Source organism: Pelodiscus sinensis, chromosome 2 (assembly GCF_049634645.1).
Source record: "Pelodiscus sinensis isolate JC-2024 chromosome 2, ASM4963464v1, whole genome shotgun sequence".
NCBI classification, from domain to species: domain Eukaryota; kingdom Metazoa; phylum Chordata; order Testudines; family Trionychidae; genus Pelodiscus; species Pelodiscus sinensis.
Window position 1 is genome coordinate 243,531,676 of NC_134712.1, and position 18,020 is coordinate 243,549,695.

The 18,020-nt window shown below is 45.6% G+C and overlaps 1 protein-coding gene across 6 annotated transcripts in view; it reads right to left on the reverse strand.

Moving 5' to 3' along the window:
• Positions 1–2,822: 2,822 nt before the first annotated feature.
• ACTR3B (actin related protein 3B) overlaps positions 2,823–18,020 on the reverse strand; it is a 75,927-nt gene continuing 60,729 nt past the window's right edge. For 4 of the 6 annotated variants that reach the window (XM_075922773.1, XM_075922781.1, XM_075922779.1 and 1 more), the window contains 3 exons: positions 6,113–6,238; positions 4,530–4,613; positions 2,827–3,916 (listed from right to left, as the gene is read on the reverse strand). In XM_075922773.1, coding sequence (XP_075778888.1) covers positions 3,782–3,916; positions 4,530–4,613; positions 6,113–6,238 — 345 coding nt within the window. In that variant the 3' untranslated portion in view covers positions 2,827–3,781. Of the gene's footprint in view, positions 3,921–4,529; positions 4,614–6,112; positions 6,239–18,020 lie in introns of all 6 variants that reach the window. The other 2 variants (XM_075922782.1, XM_075922774.1) reach the window with 2 other exon arrangements.

The following is an 18,020-nucleotide window of genomic DNA, read 5'->3' on the forward strand; positions in this document are numbered from 1 at the left end:
GAGGTGGGTGAGGTAATATCATTTATTGGACCAACTGCATCCAACTGTCTAAGCTCGAAAGCTTTGTCTCTCTCACCAACAGATGTTAACTCTGCTCCATACAGCTCTAACTTCGAACAGCAGTACAGGTTGGTTTAAATACCTATACCTTGCATACTCCTTTACATCAGTAAGGCTCAAAGTGCTTTGCAAAGGAATATTGATGTATCAATATTGCCAACTGAAGCACAAAGAGGTGAAATGATTTGCCTGAGGTAACCTGGTAGGCTAATGGCACAGCAAGGGCAAGCAAGCCTTGAGTCCCAAATGGCATAGTGAGAATGCAAGCCTTGAGTCTCAAACCAGAGCGCTATGTGTTCTATCCACTAGGCAACACCACAACCTGTGTCTATATAACTCCTTAGTCTTAGATACATGAAGAACTGAATGAGTCTGGAAACAGATCCAATTTCTCATTCCCGAACGAGATTCTTCTCTAGTTCAGGATTGAAACAGCAGCAGTATTTGTGAGCTTGCCTGGTAGCTGTTCATTGCCTTATTTCTGAGCTTAGAAACCTTCCATCTCCAGGATGGTTAACTGATTTTTTTCTTTTCATAAGCATTAAGTTCACACACACACACACACAAAATAAAGAATAAATTTAGTAAGTGGCCAGATACATTTCCTAATTACTTTGCCCTTCTGTTTGAGTACCAAGCAGTGTTGTCTCAATACCAACTGTAGTTGAGAATTGCCCTGGGTACAAGGTTCCAAAATAACTAGCACTTTGTGCGGTTTTGCATCCTGTTGAAAAGCAACCAAAAAAAATTAATCCAGGCTGAACTCTTACAACGCATATGTATTCATTTAAAAATAGAGACTCAAATGACTTGTAAAATCATGCAGCCAATGACTAGTATTAACGGTCTCTGTACTTTAACTGCCAATCCTGGTTTTATTCTGTGACATCCCATATGATTTATATGTTTGGTTCACTAATCTATTGCTTCATCTTTTTATTGGAGCACTTTAAGCTAATTATCCACCTCTAGCTTTACCTTCCACATCAATAGAGACCAGCTGAAGAGACTTTGCTAACAGCCTCTTGAACTGACATGGGAACTGAAAGTAGGGCATTCTCAATGGAGCGACTCTGACTCCATAATTAATTTCCCCTCATTTTTTGAGGAATTTGAGGCTGTTTATTTACTCAGGCTTTTGCTTAAGGAGGTGACTGGAACTGGGTGAAATGAGAGTTTTTGGTTGTGGTTTGTTTTTGGTTTTCTTTGCCAAGCTCTTTGGGACCCTAAGTCAATACTGCGTCGTGATTCTAGATCTGTTTTAATATAAGTGACTAGAGGATTTACCTGGAATTGCTTGGGTCCTTAACCCAATTTATGTTTTTTGGAAACTGAAATGAAAATGTGCATGCTGCATTTAAATTGTTGCTCTGGGGTGGGGCTAGGGATGAAGGGCTCAGAATGCAGACTGCTCCATGGAGAGAGGACTACCCCAGCACTTTGGGGCCAGGTGAGAAGTGTCTTTCCATGGTCCCTGCATCTCCAGCAGGCACAGTCGGGGAGGGGGTTCATGTCCCCCAGCTGTGAAAGGTCCAGGTTTGTTTGTCCCTGTACTCCCCAGCCAGAGTGTGGAATGCAGCAAACTGTGCACTTTCCTCTCACTCCCTGAGAAAGGCAAACAGCCAGCAATGTATCTGTATGAATCAGGGGGGAAAGAGGGTTCCTCTCAATAGGGTGCGCCTTGGGGGTGCCAGCTGTTTTTACCTGCTTGGTGATTTTGTCTCTTTTCTGTATGATTTTATGAAAAGCAATCTCATTCTAGGCACATCCCATTTTCCCAGCACAAGCAAACTCTTATCTTGTTTCAAGAGGAAATTGCATACTGAATTTGGCGGTTGTAGCTCTTATCATATCAGAGGAGTTCTTAGACACTCAGATACACTCTCTCAAGTATATAGCACACTCACATACCTGCACTTAGAGCCACATACCTGCACCTAGAGCAGAGATAGGCAACAGTTTTTCATGGGGGGGGCCACTTCAAGAATGTGGTAAATGGTATGGGCCAAACTTTTCTATGAGATTAACAGAGGGGATGCAGTGTCTGAGATAAAGCTAAGGGAGCTCTGGGTAGGGGATTAGTTTGCAGGAGGAGGTGTGGGTTCTGGGAGGGCATTTGGGTTGACAGGGATTCCAATGTGCAGGAGGAGTATAGGAGGGGGGCTGTGCTAGAGAAGGAGTTTGAATGTGGGATGGGGTTGTGACCTGGGGCAGGGGTTGGACTGTGTAAGGAAGAGCCAGATGCAGGCTCTTGCCAGGAGGTGCTTACTATAGGCACCCAGCCAGCAGCCCAGCAGGAACCTTAGGCAGGATCACTGAATGCCACAGCCCCACACAACACTCAAAGCAGATGGCTGCTGGAGACAGTATGTGTGTCTTTGCGCGGCACGCTCCTTGTGAGTAGGGAGTTAGAAGCACTTGCAAGCACTGCCTTTGCAGCTCCCATTGGTTGGAAGGCTGCAAGAATGGTGCTGGGGACAGGGCAAGGCGCAGCTACCACCCCACAAGGGCCATGCCATACAGATACATGCATGCTGTCCCCAGCAGCCAGCTACTTGGAGCAGGGTATGGGGCAATGGCAGCTAGGGAGCCTGCCTGAGGGTGCCACTGGACTTCAGCAGGCTGGATCCAAATGGCTGCATTTTGCCCATCCCAACCTACAGTTTCAGTAGATACATCATATACATTGATAAACATATGAAAAGCTGCCCTAGGAATTAAAAACACATCTTTGGATAACACAAAACAGAGAAAGGAATTTATAAATCAAACTGCAACGGTTTTTGTAAAGACATTAACAGCTTTTATTTCACTGGTGCAAGGGAGCTTTTCATCCACCACTCGTCAACAGAAAACAAAATGTCTTTGTCTATAAAATAGCTTCTAGAAAGTTCAAACATGACAAAAATATATAGCCTGTAATAAATCTCAACAATACATTAAATTGAAGTTCATGTCACTCAAACAAAATAGCATTTTCAAGAACTTGTGGCAAAAAAATTGTTTTTTGTTTTGCCAACAAAACTCACCAGCATCACTCCAGTACATATCTCACAACTAAAAACTTGTAACAGCACTCCATACTATTGATAGATGTTTTACTCCTACTGGAACTCTGCAACAACACTACTATGGCTCCAAATGCAACAATTGCAGAAATCCAACAGGAGTTTTGTTTGTGCTTAGAACTGGTCATTATCCCCTACCAATATCAGAACTTTGAAAATGATGTCAAGCATACATTTCTATTCCAAGTTTAGAACATTTATGTACAGAGAAAGGCCCCAATCCTGCAATCTAATCTGTGCAGACAGACACTTCTACCCAAGCCGAGTCCCCCTGAAGTTAACAGGACTCACATAGGCACAGCAATTCATCCACTGAGATTAGATTGCAAGAATATGGCCTAAGTGGGAAAGGCTTAAATCCTTTTTCCTCTCCAGAGGCAGTAAAGCAGTGCTGTAATCTTCTAGACTGACTCCAATAGTGTTTTCACATTCTCCTAAATGGAGACTTGCCTGTTACCTAGACTGAAGCTGACATTCAAGAAGAAAGGTAAGGACTGGTAGTCAGCACATAAATGTCTTTCACAGAAATGGTTCTGGGCCATTTATAGTGTTATTGTGCACTACGAGATCCAAATGCACCAAGAGATGAACACCCACATCTTGCTTCAATATTTACGGTAACTGCCATCTTCATCCATTTCTGAAGAGTTTCTTCACCAGCAAAATAACCAACTCATGACTTCGATTAGACAAGTGTTATGACATGACTCCAAAAACAGGATTATGACGACAAATACTAGGGCCATATTCTTCATAATCCTTCTTGGTGTGACAAACTTGGAAAAACTCTGGCTAAGAAAAATAAAAAATAAATCAAGAACAACACTGCAGAAACCTGTCAATAAATCTTTACATCAGTAAAGATCATTTTGCATAACTCTTTTCCTGGATTACACTGCTGTAATGGGGAGTTCTCTTTAAGAGCAGAGTAAAATAGGAACTATTTGGCATATCAAATGAAAGATAATGGGTGGAAATATGACGGGGTAAGGATCTAGTGAAATCAGTATAAATTGTGCCTAATTTTATTTTATTTGTTTCTCTTATGATTAATAAAGTAGGATTGGGCCTTGAATCCTGAGAGTTTTTGCAGTTCTTAAGCATTGATTTCTGATATCCAGAAAGCTCTATGTTACAGATGTCAAATACAGGGTAGGTCAAAAATGGATCAAATTCTGGAGTCCTGAAATCAGATAAAAAGTGTACGTTTAATTTTCTTTTCCAAACAAAAACTGGGAAAGGATTCCAGGATTTGGCTCACTAAGTTAAGTTTCAACACAGCATGTACCATTTTGAATGGCAAAAGTGAAAGCATTTTAAACTGGATATGTAGATCAAACATGTCCAATGACAGAAAGAATGCACAGGAAGAACAATTCAAAAAGATTTTCATAGACATACTGTTGAAGCAAGCATGGATCCTCCAAACCAAACTGCATAGCGCTGCATATGGTGTGTTATCACTTGAACTTCAACTGGTTTGGGCTAGAAAGTAAAAATGATCACATTCAATTTTTTTTTTCCTGGCAAGAGTCAGTTCTCTAAATGAGAGATATGTACATGTTTATCCAGGGCTGGAAGCTTCACACATACTGCAGAGCACACAATCTATACCTCCCCTTCAGGAAAGCAGATCTTGGTGTCTCCTTGGGACTTGTGAATGAAGTTGCATGTCCTGTGTACACCATTGCAATGGCACTGGCAGGTATTACACTGGACACACTCTTGCCCATTAGAGATTAAGTTCTACTATCACTCTGAACCTGGTTTCCATTGTTTTTGACAGAAAGGAACCTGATGCTGCTTGCTAACCTAGGTCTCCTGTATAGTAATACAGGCAGTCCCCGAGTTACGCGGATCCGACTTATGTCGGATCCGCAGTTACGAACGGGGATTTTCTCGCCCCGGAGGACTGGAGTGGCGGGACTCCTGGTCCCGCCGCCCGCCTCCTCCGGGGCGAGAAAAGCTGCTCCCCGTCTCCCTGGTCTGCTGGGGGAGCCAGCAGACCAGGGAGATGCTGAGCAAAGCGGCAGAGGACCCGGGCCGGACCCGCGGCGCTTCCAGATCAGCTGGAAGCACCGCGGGTCCGGCCCCGGTCCTCCGTGGCTTTGCTCAGTGTCTCCCTGGTCTGCTGGGGGGGGACACAGCTAGTGCCCTCCGCAGCAGACTAGGGAGACGTGGAGCAAAGCCCGGGGCCTGTGGTAGAGCAGGTGGGGCACTGCCGGTTGGTCCCGCAGTACCGCTCCTTGGCGCTACTGGACCAACCCGGCAGCACCCCAGCTGCTCTGCCCCAGGAGTCCTAATTCAGCTGCTGGTGAATCAGGACGCCTGGGGCAGAGCAGCTGGGGTGCTGCTGGGTTGGTCCAGTAGCGTCGAGGAGCGGCCGCGCTACTGGACCAACCCAGCAGCACCCGAGCTGCTCTGCCCCAGGCGTCCCGAAGTCAGCCGCTGCTGAAACTGACCAGCGGCTGACTACAGGAAGCCCGAGGCAGAGTTGCTCTGCCCCGGGCTTCCTGGAATCAGCTGCTGATCAGTTTCAGCAGCAGCTGACTTGGGGACGCCTGGGGTTCTTAAGTTGAATCTGTATGTAAGTCAGAACTGGCGTCCAGATTCAGCCGCTGTTGAAACTGATCAGTTTCAGCAGCAGCTGAATCTGGATGCCAGTTCCGACTTACATACAGATTCAACTTAAGAACAAACCTACAGTCCCTATCTTGTACGTAACCCGGGGACTGCCTGTACAACAAATTTTCACTGTACCACAATGTGTTTGGTTCCCAACCTGTTTTAATACCACCTACATCACCATAATTTCATTAATGTGGTGCGGAAGGAGATTAACTCTTTATCTGGTTACCCTCATGTGTCCTATGCTCCCCAGGTTACTGTGCAGAAGTGAAATCTCCTATTAACACAATAGTTGCTTTAAAGCATTCTCATTCATTTCACTCACTCATTTAACTAATATATTGGCATTTTTTTACCTTTATCCGTCCACCACTGAGTTCTTCACTAAGCTTCAATCTCGCATCCACTACTCTTTTCAAATCTCTCTGTAGTCGACGTCCAAAATCCCTAAACATTGTGGATCCTCCTGAAAGAACAACATTCTACAAGACAAAAACAAGAAACTCTTCTTTTATATGCAAAAGTAAATTTCCCAACAAGAATTGTTCTGAGGCTCTGGAAATATACAGAACACACTTCATTTTGTTTGCATAGTAGGATCTCAGCTGACTTGCTTGTAGGCAAGCTAGTTTTATTTAGTATACATTTCACTTTATGCTTGACAAAAAAAATTTAAGAATACCAGCTTTGAGCTACATTTCAGGGTTTTGAGCAGAGCGTATGATTAAAAAGAGAAAAACAGCCATTAAAATGGCATATTTGTACTCCACATACTTGTTTAGTGGTGGTCAATTCTGCTTAGTGCATTTTTAAAGTTTTATTACCCTCATGCAGAAGCAATATAGTTGCATAAAATAAAAGCACGTTATTCTATTCTGCATAACCAGGAAAGTTATTGGAGATGTTCCAGATAAGAAGTTTTATTCTTGGTATCAAATAAAGCTTTGAGTTTTTCATTATATGTTTTGAGAAGTCATGATAATAATGACAAGTTGCATAGTTCATTAACCAATTTACCTATTCAGATCCAGACCTCCAAATACAGCTACTGATGAGTTTTGTGCCACTTCATGTTTTCAAAGCTACCTGACCAACAAATAACTCTATAAAGAGAAAGGGGCAATATATCAGACTTCTCTTTTTCTTAAGTGCCTTACTTTAGAACACAGCTACTCAACTTTGGAAGCTCCGGGGGCCACGATACTCACAGCACATGCTGAGGGCCACAACTTAAGTGTAGTTACATATACGTGCAAATATATATGCAAATATATGCAAATAGCTTCTTACACTCTGACGGGCATGAATACAAAGCTTAAGCCCCAAATAAGGCCAGTGTGAGCCAGTCAGCACCTCTCAGGCTCTGCCCACAAGGCTAAGCAGCCAGCATTTCCCACAGTGCCCCAGCACTCTCGGCACTTCCTCTCTGGGGGCTAGAAACGCCAACACCCTGTATCCATCTGTTCCAGCCAGCCCATCTGCTTGTGTCTTTCAATGTTCACCTGCCTGGGAAATGCCTCGCCATTCCCAGTGGAAGCCATATTCAAAGGATCCCACCCATGGGCTGCGTGTTGAGCCCTGCATAAACCCAAACTACACTGTGGGCTGCAAACAAAAGGGTTGTGGGCCGCATGCAGCCCGCGGGTCACGTGTTGAGTAGCCCTGCTTTAGAAAGTGCTTGCCTATCTCATTGACTTGTCCTGCCCTAGAATTTCAGTGCCCTATTGAAAGCCTACTAATCTGGCCCATGCCCTCCAATGGATTGTGTTAAGACTCTAAATACAAGACATTTTAAATCACATGTACATTCACTTACTGTCCTGCAACACTGAGAACTAATTCAAGTGTCTCAGTGCTTTGGAAGATGACAAACAGAACTCCAGAAATAGAAATCCTCTATTTATCACAGCATGGGCAATAGCACAACAAACCCTTTTACGAAGTGTCTAACCCCTGACTCCATGCTTCATGAGGGTCAGAAAGAAACTCAGTAAGTGCCCATTCAGTCTGCTGCAACTGGAATACCAAGTGCAGTTAATCTTACTGCAATTGCTTTGTGGTGTGGAGCACATCTACTAGGAATTTATGTGATCGGGTGCTCATTTCACACAGACCAAGCTTCTCTCAGATCGTAGCAGCTTTTTGACAGCACAGATCTGGACTGGAAATCAACCACTAAACCAGAAGTGAAAAACTTCTTGTATCAATCCCATGAGTCATCCCGTCCCCATGTAGATTTTTTAAAAACAAAGTCATGGAGTCCATGGCATCTGTAATAAACATTCATCTTGCAGGATGCAGAATTAACTGCTTGGGGCTTTTTAATAATGGACAGAAAGAAAATCTCATTCTGCCTTGTAGAATAACAACAGATTGCTTCTTTGATTATGATAATAATCTGTGCATTTGTCATAAAGTCTTGTTGACAGAAAAAGCATGACTTGGGGGTTCATTCAGATTACACTCAATAACATAAGCAAGTAAAGAATACTATGGAGAAGAGGTGCTTGCAAAACAAGCAAAAAACCCACAAGTGCATACACAATTTTTTTTTAAAGCTTAAATCTGCTGTCAAAACCAGAGCAGCTACCACAAATACCAAAAATAAAGCAAGGTCTTTTCTATGTCCAGACCGGTTACTGGCTGCATGCTCAGTATGCAAAAGGAAAACTGTTAGCTGTTTAAAAAAACACCCACTGGAATTTATTTGATGAAATGGCAATTAAGAAGATGCTATCAAAATGCATTACTTGGAAGAAAACACAGAGAGTTAGTTAGTTAGTTAATGCCTGTTACGCCCACTGGTGAGTAGGGCAGCAATGAAGGTTCTCCATTTTTGTTAGTCTTTGGCCTTTTTCTCCAGTGTGTCCCAGTTGTAATTCATTCTCTTCATGTCTGCCTCAACAGTACGCTGCCATGTTGTCTTTGGCCTCCCACGTTTCCGTCGTCCTTCAGGCATCCAGTGAAGTCTATCTTTACAATGGTATCTGCCTCCCTTCTCATCATGTGCCCTATCCATCTCCAGTGTCTTCTCATAATGATAGTGGTCATGTCCTCCTGGTGCATCGCAGGAGCAGGTTGTGGTTGGAGATTGTTTTCAGCCAAAAGATGCGAAGTATCTTATGAAGGCTGGTGGTGTGAACAGAAGAGAGCTTGGCACGGTCTCACTCTGTCATCCACTAGCACTCTGAGCCATATACAGCCGGTCCCCAAGTTACAAACAGTCGATTTAAGACCATTCACATTTACGACCAAACCTCCTATTAAGCAGCTGTAAAGGCAGTCCCCGAGTTACGAATGCGACCCGCACTTACGAACAGCGCAGTCGCAATGTAACTCAATGGGGTCCGCCTTACGAACATTTTGAGTTACGGCCAAGTGTTTGGTCCGTAAAAGAAAGTTACTCACCCTGTGCAGTAATGTCTGTTCTTCGAGATGTGTCCCCCCATGCGTGCTCCACTCGACGTGCTGGGCTCGTCCCGGCACCGCAAACTGGAGGAATTTTTCATAGCAGTAGCCCCCTACTGGACCGCGCATGACCGACTGCGTCCTCGCACCTCTCAGCTGAGTGCGGTCCGGACCTGTCAGTTTCCTCCCAACTGGAAGCATCTGAAAGATATAAATAGGAGCTCCGAAGCAGGGAGGAGAGTAGGACGTGGAGCACCCATGGGGACACACATCTCGAAGAACAGACGTTACTGCACAGGGTGAGTAACTTTCTTTTCTTCATCGAGTAGTGTTCCCAAGGGTGCTCCACTCAAGGTGAATAGACAGCAATGGTCAATTGTCCTATGAGTGCTTCGTACCTATCAGTCCTGTGCTGTAGACAAGACCGCCTGGGCCACCCTTGAATCAGAGGTAAGTACGTTCGCGAGGGCATAGTGTCTAGCGAATGTGAGGGTAGACGACCAGGTTGCCGCACGGCATATGTCCTGCAATGGTACTCCGCAAAGATAGGCAATAGATGTTGCTATGCCCTGGGTGGAATGAGCACGAAGTCCACTTGGAAGAGATTTGTTGCGCAAGGCATAACATTGTGTGATGCAAGCGACGACCAGGTGGGAAATATGCTGAGCAGAGAGTTGCTTGCCCTTGGAACATTCGGCTGTAGAAAGGAAAAGCTGTTGAGACTTCCTAAAGATCCGAGTTCAATCGAGGTAAAAGGCCAGTGCTCGCCTGACATGCAAAGTGTGCAGGCGTGCGTCCTCCGATGAGGAGTGAGGCTTTGGATAGGAAGTTGGAAGGGTTATGGGCTCATTTATATGGACAGCAGAGTTGATCTTTGGCAAAAACGCTGGTTGGATACACAGTACTGCTGCATGGTTGAAGAATTGCGCATACGGTGGATCAGCTGAAAGAGCCGCCAATTTGCTCACTCGACAGGCCGACGTGATGGCAAGGAGGAACACCGTCTTTATCGTGAGCGTTTGTAGATCACATGTTGCCAGCGGTTCAAAGGGCGGACGAGTCAGAGTGTCCAATACCAATGGCCAGTCCCAAGGGTCTAGCGGGGTCTTGTGAGCTGGATATAAATTGCCGAGTCCCTTCAGAAATCTTTTTGTGACAGGATGAGCGAACACCGAATAACTGTCCACCGGAAGATGAAAGGCCGAAATTGCCGCTAGATGCACTCTTAGGGAAGAAATTGCCATTCCCGTTGCCTTTAGATGCATCACATAGTCTAGGATCTGTTGTATAGGCAGCAACAGAGGGTCAAGATCCTTCGCCAAGCACCATAACTGAAAACGATGCCACTTATGGAGGTAGGATTTACATGTCGTATGCCGCCTACTGTTAATCAACACGTGCCTCACGTCCTGAGAGCAGGAGAGCTCGGATGCTTGGAGCCAGCTAGGCCGCCGAGAGACCAAAGGGTAGTACACGGTACTGATAGTGGTCAGACCCCACTACGAAACGAAGGAATCTTCTGTGAGCAGGACGAATTGTTATGTGAAAGTAAGCGTCCTGAAGATTGAGGGACACGAACCAATCCCCTTTGTTGAGAGCAGGAATGATCGAAGATAACATGACCATCTTGAATTTTTGTCGTCTGAGATGACGGTTGAGTCGACTTAAGTCCAGGACAGGCTTCCAACCGCCTGACTACTTCTGGGTGAGGAAGTAACGAGAATAGAATCCTCTTCCCACAAAGCGAGTCAGTACCCTTTCCACCGCTCCTAATGTAAGCGAGAGACTTCCTGGTGAAGAAGAGTCTCATGAGAGGGGTCTCTGAAAAGGGACGGGGAAAGGGGGGAGGAAGGGAGAAGAGAAGTGAAGGGAATGGCATATCCTGAGGTGATTACGTCGTGAACCCACCGGTTGGTGGATATGAGAGCCCAACGATGTTGATAGGGCCTGAGACGATGATGGAACACTCCTTGCATGACATTTGGAGTCTCTGTCAAAGGGGTGGTCCACAGTCCCTCAATCAACATATCGAACCTGCTGTTGGCCCTGGTGCAGGGATGACGCTTTGTTAGGCTGTTGACAATGCTTTTGGGGGTACTGTCTCGGCCTCTGTTGTTCAAATGGCTTGTTTCGAGGTGTCGCATAAGAAAAAGGCCTTTGTCTATTGTAGGGAACATATCTATGCTTGTAGGGAGATGTGTACATTCCAAGTGTTTTTAAAGTTGTACATGTATCCTTGCCCGAGTGGAAGCCCTGATCTGTTGACGGGGTGAAAGTGACTGGCGATCGAAAGGCAGATCTTCCACCTTGGCCTGCAACTCCTTCAGAACAGCGGCCTGGTGCAGCCAAGACGCTCGACGCATGACTATGGCCGAAGCTGTGGATCTAGTGGCTGCATCAGCTGTGTCAAGCGCAATCTGCAAGGCGGTTTGGGCGATTGTATAGCCCTCCTGGATTACCGCCTTAAGAATCTGGCGCTTGGAATCAGGCAAGTGTTCAAATAGAGGGACCAGCTTTGAATAGTTGTCAAAATCATGATTTGCCAGTTGTGCTGCAAAGTTATACATCCTCAGAGCTGACGTAGCAGAGGAATATATTTTCCTCCTTGTCATTAGAAGCATTCTTGGCCTGGGACATTTTTACTCTTTGTTGTGCAGCATCCACCAGAAGGAAGTTGGGCTGAGGATGTATAAACAGGAACTCCATACCCTTCTGGCTTATGAAGTACTTCTTGTTCGACCTCTTATTAGTTGGTAGGGATGTAGCTGGAGTCTGCCAGATGTCATTGGCAACCTCTAAGATAGCGTCATCAAAGGGAAAGTTGAGCTTCGACTTCTGGGAGGGTTGTAAATTCTTTAGCAACCGATGCTGTTTCTGCTGCACATCCGTGGTCTGGATGTCCTGGGATTGAGCAACCCTTTTGAAGAGCTCCTGGAATTGTTTGTGGTCCTCCATAGGAGACAAGTCACTGGGGACCACTACATCATCAGGCGACAAAGAGGAGTGGCGTGCTGGAAAATCAGGGCACTGCTGCTCCTGATGAGGAGTGTGGTCCTGCTTGTCTTCCTGATAGCTTGAATCCACATCTCCAGCAGAGGACGGTGGAGTGACATAACGTGCAGACTCACCTGGAGCGTGTGGAGACTCAGGTCAAGACAATTGCGGTGAACGTGACCGCGAATGCCTCCTGCGATGAGACAAAAAGGAAGAGTACTCGTGGTAACATTGGTCGTACTGCCTGTCGTAGCACAGAGATCAGCTGTGTCTTCTGAGCGTGTCGTAGCAACAAGAATATGCTGGACATCTTGGAGACCACAGCCATAAGGATCTCCTGGAGTAGCGAGAAGGAGACCGCAAATAGTGGTCCCAGTAGTGTCGACGTGGCAGTGAGCGACAAGGTGACCTATAGTAGTGCTCTCTGGGAGGCGTGTAACGATGACAATGACAACGGGTATCAGAATGGAACGAGGCAGGTGAGTCAGGTCCGGGGGAGAATGTCTTACGGTCCAGTGTCAGTGATGGTGTCCGGACCCGTGCAAAACTGTGTTGCCTCTTGGATGGCACCGAGGAAGTAAAGGAAGGCTGGGGAGCCGCTTGTGGCAGCTAGGCAGGCAGCAAGAGAGGCTCTGTAAATTGATCCTCTGCAGAGCTCAAGCTCGGTGCCGCTGGATCAGGTGATGACGTCATGGCCTCAGGCTGCACCGGCAGAGTCTCCTGCTGCGGTGCTGTATTCGGTGCCGGTGCCTCTGGCACCAGGGAGCATGGAACGGCACCGAGGGAAAGCCCTGCGGGTGCCGGTATAGCCGTCTGCGCTTGCACATGCGCAGAACGTCTCGGTGCCGGGGCTTCCCCTGCCGGCTCCACAGCGGCCGTTGGAGCCGTTGCCGGCACCGACTCCGATTGCAAGCCCTTTTTGGGTGCCGGAGCAGAGTCCTTATGGTGGGCTACAGAAGGGGCCAAGGAGCTGCGACCCTTGCCCGACTTGCCTGCGGAGAACCTCGACAAAGAGCCAGAGGTCCCCGGTTTCGCCGCTCTGCCACCAGGCGTCTTCTGGATCCCATGGGGGATCTCTCGTCCAGTGTGATGTTCGTCTGCAGAGCGCGGCTTGGAGATCTGTGGAGGCAGGAGAGCCTTGTTAAATAAAAGGACTCTCCGCCTCAGCTCGCGATCCCTTCTAGCATGAGCTGTCAGATTTGCACAATGGCTGCACTTTGCCAGGACATGAGAGTCCCCCAGGCACTTCACACATCCGGAATGCCCATAGGAGACCAGTATAGCCTCCAGACACTGAATACACTTTTTGAATCCAGGTGATCTTGGCATCCTATCGTTCTGCTCTCCCTCCTTTCTATTTTTTTTTAAGTCAATTTCAGTCAGATCAATGCCGGTTAGGCACGGACTGACTGTCAGAAGAGAAAAAGTTTTTTTTTGTTTTTTGTTTTTTTTTTAAGAAAACGGGATTACAACTAATCTACAACTATAACTGAAACAACTAATCTACATATAACAAGAAACACAGTCTAACTAAGAGATCTCCCTTTCCCTTCAGAGAGGCAAAGGGAGCCTAATGTAACTCCGTATGCGGCTGTGGACGGTTGGAGAGAAACTGACAGGACCGGACTGCGCTCAGCGGAGAGGCGCGAGGAGGCAGTCACGCATGCTCGGTCCGGTAGGGGGCTACTGCTATGAAAAATTCCTCCGGTTTGCGGCGCTGGGATGAGCCCAGCACCTCAAGTGGAGCACCCTCAGGGACACTACTCGATGAAGAACCCATTCGTAACTTGGAGACCAGCTGTAGTAGTGTTGATATGACACAGCACTGGTACAACGTAAGCTTGATGTGGACACTGTACTGTGTAGATCTCCATACGTTGTTCATACTTCTGAAGACATTTCTGACCTTACTTAGTCTGCTCAGGGTGTCATTCTTGATGCCTCCATCATGGCGGATGCTGCTGCCTACGTACGTAAAACTGTCTGTGCTGAATAAGTCTGCATCACAGAGAGGGACAGTGATAATTCTGTTGAGGATTTAAAGCATGTTAGAATGTAGATTTGTTGGATGAAGTGAGCTATACTGCTAGAGCTAAAAAAAGAGAAGAATTTTGTACAAGTCTTAGGGTAAGGCTAGACTGCAGGGGTTTCGCAGGATATCAGAGGAAAAAACTCCACTGCATTCCACTTTTTTTTGTGGAAGAACAAACATGCTCTTTCAGAAGCCCCTGTATTCCTCGTTCCACGAGGAAGAAGGGGGCTTTCGAAAGAGAGGGTTTCTCTCAAATCTGGCCCTGCCTAGACGGGCCAAATTTTGGAAGAGCCTCTTCTGACAAAAGGATTGGAAAAAGATACGCAAAATGGGGAGCGCATTTTGCGCATCTTTTTCCGATAGATCCTCGCAGTCTAGCTGTACCTTTAGAGAGTGTATGATTTAAAATGATCTTCCAAAAAAGGAAGTATGTAACTAACTGCAAACCTAATATCCTCTAATGCTAATGTTGCTATCACAGCTAACTTTTTCAGATGGCAAATTACACATTGTTCAGAAAGTACTTCCAGCTTGGATATACCATAAGAGAACACAGAAAAGATTTCTAAATGACTGTAAACACTGTTGTAAATGAAGAATATCAGAAGCATTAAAACATGTTGGGAAAACAGTGAGTCAGCTCAACTGATATCTGGACAAGCCAGATCAAATTTGTTGCAGATCAGGAGTATTTCTTGAATGGCGCATTTGCCACACCAAGTAATTCTTTTTAGTGTTAGATCATACTTTCTAAGGCTATGTCTAGACTGCAGGCTTCTTTTGGAAGAAGCTTTTCCAGAAGAGATCTTCTGAAAAAACTTCTTCCGAAAGAGTGTGTCCACACTGCCCAAGCACATCGAAAATGTGATCTGCTTTTTCAAAAGACAGCATCCACACTGAATGGACACTATCTCGCATTTAAGCTGTGATTACTATGGACGGAATGGCTATCAAGGCACCTGTGCTTTTTCCTCTTTCCTCTTCTTTCGAAACAACTCCCTCTTCCCATCCACACATGCCTTTTTCCAAAAGAGCTCTTTTGGAAAAAGGCTTCTTCCTCGTAGCAAGAGGTTTATCAATGTCGAAAAAACCCTCTGTTCTTTCAATTTTTTTTCGAAAAAAACACAATTGCAGTGTGGATATAAATGACGTTTTTTTGGAAAAATGGCCGTTTTCCTGAAAAAACTCTGCAGTGTTGACATACCCTAATAGATCATTAGTTAGATCAGAGTTCTTCTGTGAAATGTGTTGCTGCCAGTGCTGGGCCAAACCTAGACAGCCTTAGCAGAAAACAGCTATGTTTTTTGGTCTTTATCTGTTTTCTTCAGGAAGAACAAAAGCCAAAATTTTTTGTGCACAAGGCAAAAGGAATCTGCATTCATTTTTTGTTACTCAAGCAAAGCATCAGAACCATTTAGAAATCAAGGACAAAGCACACTGGAAGCACACGCCTTCTAAAAAAATTAAACATTAAAATTCCCCAAAACCCTTTTGTCCAGAACATTTTACCAGGTAGAACTCAGCATTACATTAACAAAATCTGCTGGAGCAAAAGATCTCTGAAGAAAGCTAAATAAGATGGGTCATACTGAAAACCTCAGAATTTCTCCACAGTGACATGCTCTGGAATTCTGCAGCTTTCCGAGGAAGCCCATCTGGGAAGGTGTAGTCTGAACAGCTGTCCTCAGCCAACTTTAATCTAGATTTTTAAAATACTATGCTTGAACATGGAAAATCTGTAAGATCAGAAGAAACCTAAGCAGATCGCAGGACCCACTGCAGACACTGTCGTGAAATCTCACAGAAGCCAGTCAGAACCGTTTAAAAGATCTTATTTTTCATAAAGATAGCCCTAAAAAAAAAGTGGTTTTTAAAAAGTACTTTTCCTGTAACAAACAGATAACATGTATATGCAGGACTATCTACATGGGATGGGCTAAACAACACACTGAGCCTCATGTGAATTCATATGTCAGGGAGAACTGGGAAAATTAACTCCATCCCTCCCAGAAGAGAACACATTACTCTTTAAATAAAGGTTGAAAACTACTGCTTTAATTTGTAGACCCCTAAAAATTTGCAAATGGAAGCACAAATCCCTTTGGAAATGTTAGTGGACATTGAGGGGCCAGGGACCACAGGTTGAAAAAGACTGCTCTCAGCAGTCAGCAAGAGAAAGACTTCCCTTTAGGCCTGCTAACAGGAGGAGGGAGGGACAGAAGGGCTACATCCAGGAGCGGCCTGAGGCTGGCTGCGGCAGCTAGCGCCCCAGGCAGAAGGCGCAATCTGCGCCCCTGCCTGCACGGCCGTCAATGGCCATGATGTAATCACAGGATGCCCCAGCACCCTGTGACGTCATCATCGGGCGCCCAGGCCAGCGGCGCCCTAGGCAACTGCCTAGTTTGTCTAGGCTCCCAGGCCACTCCTGGATACATCTACACTGCGGGCTTTTTGTGCAAGAACGGCTATTCTTGCGCAAAAACTTGCAGAGCGTCTACACTGCACGCGCACTCTTGCACAAGTAAATTTACAGTACAGCATCGGAAAACAGGGCTTCTTCCGGAAGAGTTATTCCTCTCCCTACGAGGAATAAGCCCTCTTACACAAGAGCTCTTCCACAGGAAGGCAGTGTAGACAGGCAAGATGAATTTCTTGTGAAAGAAACCCCTATGGCTAAAATGGCCATCAGAACTTTCTTGTGCAAAAAAGCGTCCACGCTACCATGGACGCTCTTGCACAAAAGCACATGGCAGTGTGGACGCGCTCTTGTGGAAGACCTTTGGCACAAGCTCCCAGCCCTCTCTGAATGACCACCAGAGCCCTGGAGTGCCACTCCATGTGGCTCTGAGTGTTGTGGGGGGGGGGTGTTGCATGCTACAATCTAGGTGGCACTGAGGGCTGGCTGCCCCAGTTCCACCCCTTCTGCCTGAGGTCCCGCCCTTCTGGGGGCACAGAGCCACTCCCCCACACACACCATGCCCTGGGGCCTGTGGTGTTTGTTGACCCCACTAGTTCCCTTATATCTGTGTCCCTTGCTTTTAATATTAATTCTAATGCCCTCTGGAATACTGAAGTCTCATCTATACTTCGTCTCAGACATCTTCTAGCCCTTGCTTTACGAGCCTGAACAGGTTTCACTGCCTTTTGCATTTACCCTAAGTTTCAACTTCTCGCTTACAATACTTTGTCAAGTGGCTCTCTTCTTCCTGAAATAAAACTGGTTTAACATGTCACAGAAATCTGACACAAGTTGTGCATGATACAAAGACTTATTGCTGGGCACCAATAGAAAATCAGTTGAGCATATGTGTGGTTTCAGCAAGTCAATTCATTTATTTGGCTCAGTTAAAATGGGCACAATACTTAGCAGCCTTCAAGGACTGTTAAAGGGTTTAATATTTGTAAAGTAGTTTTAGCTATACAAACAGCTAATATTATCATTGGGATAGTTATATACACACAATTACTATACTCAATCAAAAGATTAGACCACATCTTGTTGTAGGAAACATCGGCCAGACTTGAGTTTGGACTTGGATAACCATATTTGGTTAAATGCTAAATACAGTTTAGTATTACAGAATGCCAGAGCAGCTTTGAATTTAGGTGTAAGGGCACTCAATCAGACCATGAAAACATCCTCAGCTTACCACTCCTCTCTGAGTTCATTTGCCTTGTCACGCTTACGGTCACAAAGAATGAATGGAAGTGTGTGAAAGAGTAATTGACAACAAACCTTTAATTAGATTAAGCAAAATGAGAATGGGCCTAAGTTTTTGCAATGAAGACTTCTGCTGGTGATCAGCAACAGATTTTGCAAGAAAATGTCC